Source organism: Hirundo rustica, chromosome 1 (assembly GCF_015227805.2).
Source record: "Hirundo rustica isolate bHirRus1 chromosome 1, bHirRus1.pri.v3, whole genome shotgun sequence".
Taxonomy (NCBI): Eukaryota; Metazoa; Chordata; class Aves; order Passeriformes; family Hirundinidae; genus Hirundo; species Hirundo rustica.
In genome coordinates, this window is record NC_053450.1 from 33799952 (window position 1) to 33805951 (window position 6000).

Sequence of the window (6000 nt, forward strand, 5' to 3'; positions counted from 1 at the left end):
TGGATGTTGCACTCCAGCATCCCAGATCTCATTGACCTATCCATCTTCACTCTCCCAGCAGGAAGAATTCATTTGTTTTTTCCCCATTTCTCTTCTTTTCCAGAAATATTGCTGACCCTGAGGGTGGTTTGGTTGCTCCTTTCTTCAGCTGACTGGGCTTATGGCCCCAAACCCTTACCAGTTTGAAGAGCTGCGTCTGTTTGTCGTGTCCCGGCGGAGCCGCCAGCCGCAGCAGCTGCCCGCTGCCGACAGGACTCAGCCCTGCCTTCCCGAGGGGAGCCAGGACGTCCTTGCCCAAGAGCAGCCTCTTCTTTGACAGTCTGAAGCTAGCGTACAGACATTGCTCAGTCTGTTCACTGCATTCACCTTAGTGCAACTTAGATCTCTCCTGCAAAGTAAATGTTGACAGGCAACTTTCATAAACCATGTCAGATTGAATGTATTTAAATGTATGTATTTAAGGAAAAACAACCATGCTCTTGTTCTGTTTCTGTTTAGTTCTAGACCTTGGGGGTTTTTTTGCTTTGTTTTCCCTGGCTTACACAGTCTGGTGCAAAGGATTCAGTTCTGTCTGAAAACTGGTGTTTTAGACTAAGGCCTGCATTTTGGGGCGGAGAGGAGGCACGGAGGAGGGCGTAGAAGCAACGTCCGGTACATTTAGAGACCTCCAACAAGCATGTTCCACTGACAGCAAGTCAGAGAAGATCAACTGATGCAGAAAACTATACAGACCAATTTTGAATGGGGTTAAAGTTGTAAAACAAATGAAAATTACCCTGTGAGAGGGCTGTTTATAAGGGGTGATTTGGTTGGGTTTTGTGGTAATGTTAATGATGCAAGTCATGAATCCAAACATACAAGTTGGTTACATTCTCATTTAATTAAATTCCTAACAATCAGCAAATCTGTTTTTTTTTTTTTTTTTAAACTTGGCTCTCCTGACCTCTATCATCTTACTCTTTCTAATAGAATTTAAAAACAGGTTACTCCGTTATTTCCTTAGGTATGTTTCCAGAAATCTGCACAGCCAGTTACTGGATGCCGAACAGCAAAGTTCAACGGTAATGCATGTAATGATTATGGTAGTGGCAGAATTGGTGCATAATATCAAAGATACCTGCTTTAAAGCATGATAATTTCTGGTTCCCATCCCCTAAGCTGGGAAAATAACAATACTTGTATTACCTATAGCAGATATCACTACAGACTTCACCACTATCATGTTTCTGATTGTTTTAAAGCAGTGTGGACTACAAGGATGTTTTGTAAGGTACATAAAATCCAGTTTATATGTAAACAAGCAATAATTTAAGTTGAAAACTTAAGTGTTTTACTTGTATAATTTTTGTGAGATATACATGTTGTGAAGTTGATTCCAAATGAGGTACTTCAGTATTAAATTAGATATCTTCTTAGCCGTGTGTGTCTCCTGGAAAAGTGTTTTGTAAAGGATCACAATGCCTTGATTAGACCTAATTTGTAGGCTTGAGACTTCTCATTTTTCTAAGCCTTGTGATTCTGCTCATAATACCATTTAATTAACCTATATTATATGCAGCCACTGTAGGAACCAGTTCTTGATTTTTGTATGTTTATATCCTTTCGTAACAAATCTTAGAAAAACTATTACTAAGCAGGCCACTGTTAAGGCATGTTGGTTTTTTCCTTGCCCACTGTGGTTTGAATAATCTTTTACTATACTGACATCAGTTTCTGAGGACTTGGAATATTAAGAAATTGATGAGTTTGAGCTGTTTTCTTTCTGCTGACTCCTAATTGTTTAGGAATGGTACTCCCTAATTTAGTGCTCCCACTGAGACCCTCCAAACCGCGAGCCCGCTTACTCCCCATCCTTCTTTCCCTGTGGAGGGCTGGAGAGGGGAACTGGAGGCACAAAATGTAAAAATCATGGGTTGAGATAACAACAATTTACTGGAAACAGCAATGAGATATGAAAACAGTAACAACTACAATACTAATGACAGAGGGTACAAGAAAGAGACATACAATTCTCGCAGAAACCCAGGACGTGCTGATGCTCCCTCCGCCACCGAGCTGATCCAGAAGAGAGCCCTTCTCTTGGGAAGAGACTCCCTTCCCCTGCCCCCGGCAGGGATGTGAGGTGTTACAGAATAACCTCTGGGCCCCAGCCATGCCCTCTCCTGGCTACTGCAAAGGTTAACCTTATCCTGGCCGGAACCAGGACGCTAATCCACAAACTTTCTAACCTGAACGCAAATTTTTTTGATGTAATGTAAAATGCAATGCATTTTATAATATCTCATCAGCCCTGCCTTTTGGGATTGAAAGGTTTGTCTTGTTGTCATTTAATTTGTTTTGGTATTCAGGTGGGAGTTCAAATAAAATAGCAGCTATTCTATGCTAAGGCTGAGGAAAACATGACAAAGGCTGTTTCTGTGTTTGTCTCTAAAGAAGACAGTGCCACCAGTCTGGAGAAGCAACACTTTTTCAGCTGTCACCATTCTGTTGCCAAACTCAAACAGAATGTTTAGTCAGCTGGGCCATTCTTTGACCTGCTGGTGGGAAACAAAAATAACCATCAGCCCTAACCTCCACAGCCTCATTACTACCACACTGGTGTTGAACTTGCATTATATATCTGACAAAAAATTACTTATATAAGAAATGTATACATTTGAAGGAGTTGATTTCATGCACCACAAAGTGTAAATGTGTTTTAAAATAATTTTCTTGCTATTCCTTTTTTTTTTTTTTTTTTTTTTTTTTTTTTTTTTTTTTTTTTTTTCTTCTTAACCGTAACCTCTGCAGATAGATTATTCTTTTTCACAGTGGAAAAATAATAGTTTAAATTTGTCCCATTTCACAACAGACCTGCAAACCCTTATCTGTAGTGATTATGATGCTTCATCATCCATTGCCATTTTGAAAGAAAGGAGATTGTACCTATCACTTTGGCTCCATTTGGGTTCATTGTGACTTTTGTCATCTTCTAAGTAATGAAAGAGAAAAGTGAGTGAAGAAATCTGATCATATTGATCACTATAGAAACAAAAAAGCCAAATCAATTCCCTTCATTATCAGTATTTTTCATCCTGTATACAGTAAATTTGTCAGAGAAAGTACTTGGATTTTGTTTAAGAGAACAATTAATCAGTGTTCTATTTACATTATTAAATGTGAAAGGCGCATAATGTGAAAAATAAGCATATATACATGGTCCTACGACCTGTTTAAGTGTTCATGTAATGTGGTGAGTTTAAAAAGTGAAGTGAGCTGTTTTGCTACAAGGAGTTAATTTGTACTCAATCCTTAAAATATTGTCCCACACCGGTATCCCTTTGGGCCTGTGTTAATTAAAAGCAATGTTTTTGCAGTTTATACAATACATTTTTTAATCTTTGTTTAAAAGCGGAATTCATATGGGCTTAACAGACGAAATGGGTGGCACAGCTCCACTTGCAGAACCCAAAGATACACAATCAGTTTTGAAATGCAACTTAAGCCATTAATTGTTGGTGTGAATTTAAAAGTTTTCTAGTATTTGTATGGTAGTATGCTGCCTAAGAGCAAAAGCATTCTCTGCACAAAAGAAAATTTACTGTAGTGGCTTTGATTTTAATTAGAATTTTCTCCCTGGTGTTTCTTTGTAGACTAAAACAAAATCTTTTAAGTTTCTTACTACAGGTAAAAGCTATGTGCAAGAACCTCAAAATGCTAAAATCTAGCATAATGCCTTAGATCTGTTTTTAAGTCTTGTATATTCCTACATAGCTGTCTGATGTATTATATTTGTATAGTGAATTGTGTACAATTTTGGAATAAGTGCATCATCACTTAATCTTTATGTTGTTCAATAGAGATGATGGACACATTTCTTCAAACATTTACTGTCATTTAATTTTTTTTTTTCCCTTTATGTCATTTGTGGGTTTTATTTGTACAGTTCATCATGAAGTTGCATCTGAGATGTGTGTATATGAAAAGATTATACAAGGGTAAAATTAAGCAATATATAAACTATGGTTCTTCAGGAGAAAGCTTACAGTGTTTCAGGTTGTGATTTATTTTCAAAACGGAGTTGACTCTGAACATCACTTTGTTCACCTGCATTGATGTTTGTATTTCTAGTGTTAGCAGTTTATGCAAAGGTAGATATATTCAGAGAAATTTTAAATACATTTATGCAAGTTAATATTGCTTTGCTGATGCTATTTGCTTATTTGATGTTAAATAATGCTATTGTAAATAAAGAATTCTGTTGTTATTGCATCATTTAATAAATTTTAATGCCTTCGGGTTTTACATGGCTTTAGAGATTTCAACATGGTTCTGTTGTGTCTTCATTCATTCATAGAAGGGTATGAGAGGTAGCACTAAAGCAGTGGAGGGTAGATGGATTGCTAGGTTTTAAAAAGGCAGCAGGCTTTGGTAATGAATTTATATTCCAGCTAGCTGTTGCAAGTCCTTTGATCTTTTCAGGGCTATATTGACTGAAGATGTTTATCTCATGGCTTAATATGAGAACAGTTCATTATGAGTACTTTTTCAATCAGTCGGGATGAAATGGGCATCTTTCATGGCGGTGTCAGCAGAGGCAGAGCTCAGATGTGGAGATGAGAAGACTTACAGGCTTGTTCTCCTTGCTCTGCCAAATGGGGGATTTAAGACAGCTGAAAAGGTTCGATTGGTCAATTTAAAAAAAAAAAAACTTTTTTTAAAAAAGGAGCTACAAGAATGTACAATGTACAAGAATAATCTTATGTCGTCTCTGGGAAATTGAGGAGGCAGAAAAACTATTTCTATTAAAAAATCTTAGAAATCAAAGTTATTTTAAAGATCTTCAAGCACTGGTAGCCTTTTGCCATTCTTACCAAAACAAAGCTTATCCTGCAGTTCTCTCATATTCAGCAAAATGGTGGTGATACGAGGAAAGTAATGCTACATCATGGAAAGCAAGGAAGGAAGTCTCTTCCCAATGTGGAGTCAGAAGCGAGTAGAGAAAACATCCATGCAGTAAGAGGCAAAATGTTTCCAAAGGGAGCATTCCCTTTAGGCATTCTTGCAGTTAATTAATAGTTAAAAGAAGATGCAATAGTTTTAGCTAAGAGTCCTGGCATCAAACTGTGATGAGCTAATGATGACCTCTGATGTATCTGGCTTTATGGAAAAGAAATGCTGCATTTTACTATCTAGATCAGGCTTTGTTGACAGAGACCAGTGCATGCGACATATGGACATGTTCTTCTAACCCGATGTCACGACCGAAGAAAGAGTGACTGCCTTTTGAAGGTCCTTCTCATGATAAACTGTACGTTGAGTCTTGCAGACTGGACTTTTCTCAGGGGTAGAACAGGGGTGCCTGCCAGTTATGAGTTGTTCCCTAGCTTGTTGCCCACCACTTACAGTCCAGTATAAAAGGAGGGCTATGTGTCATGCCTGCTGGAGCTCAGGCTGTGGCAAGGGCAGAGAGCAGCCAGTGGTGTCAGCCCTCTGCCTTGGTTCTTGGACTGTGAAATGTGGAGATACAGATGCCGCTACAGCCCAAGTGGGCCTTATGGCTGAACTCACATCCTGTCTCCTGAAACAGGGATCACAGTGAAACCTTCCTGATGGGTTAGTTCTTGTCCTGAAGAAAGCAGAACTCAGAGCAGCCTTGAGTGATTCTGTTGGCCTTGTGCATGTAGTGGGTATATATGATTTGTATGACTTGTGTAATATCACCTTTTTGAAATCCCTGCTGGCACTTCAGCTGAATTCCAGCTTTTAACACAGGTCAGTCCAGAGTCACAATAAGAGGTCCTACTCTTTAGTCAGCTGAAAGAAGGAAGAATGAACACAAATTTTTTAAGTCCTTCAGAGGTGTAGGTCAGGAAAAGTCCAAGTTGGAATTACGGTGTGAGTGAATCTGTATGAACTTCATGCATATGAACAGAGGTCCTTCAGAGCTAGGCATTGAGCTCCTTGCCGCTTCAGGACAGATTCTTGGGATGTCTCTCACCTGAAGAAGAAACCACATCA

General features: G+C 38.6%; 1 protein-coding gene across 5 annotated transcripts in view; it reads left to right on the plus strand.

The window, feature by feature from the left end:
- Nucleotides 1-468, plus strand: part of NCOA2 (nuclear receptor coactivator 2) — a 187518-nt gene extending 187050 nt beyond the window's left edge. For all 5 annotated transcript variants that reach the window (XM_040075201.2, XM_040075429.2, XM_040075279.2 and 2 more), the window contains one exon: nt 104-468. In XM_040075201.2, the coding sequence (XP_039931135.1) occupies nt 104-115 (12 nt within the window). In that variant the 3' untranslated portion in view covers nt 116-468. The remainder of the gene's footprint in view (nt 1-103) is intronic.
- Nucleotides 469-6000: the final 5532 nt, after the last annotated feature.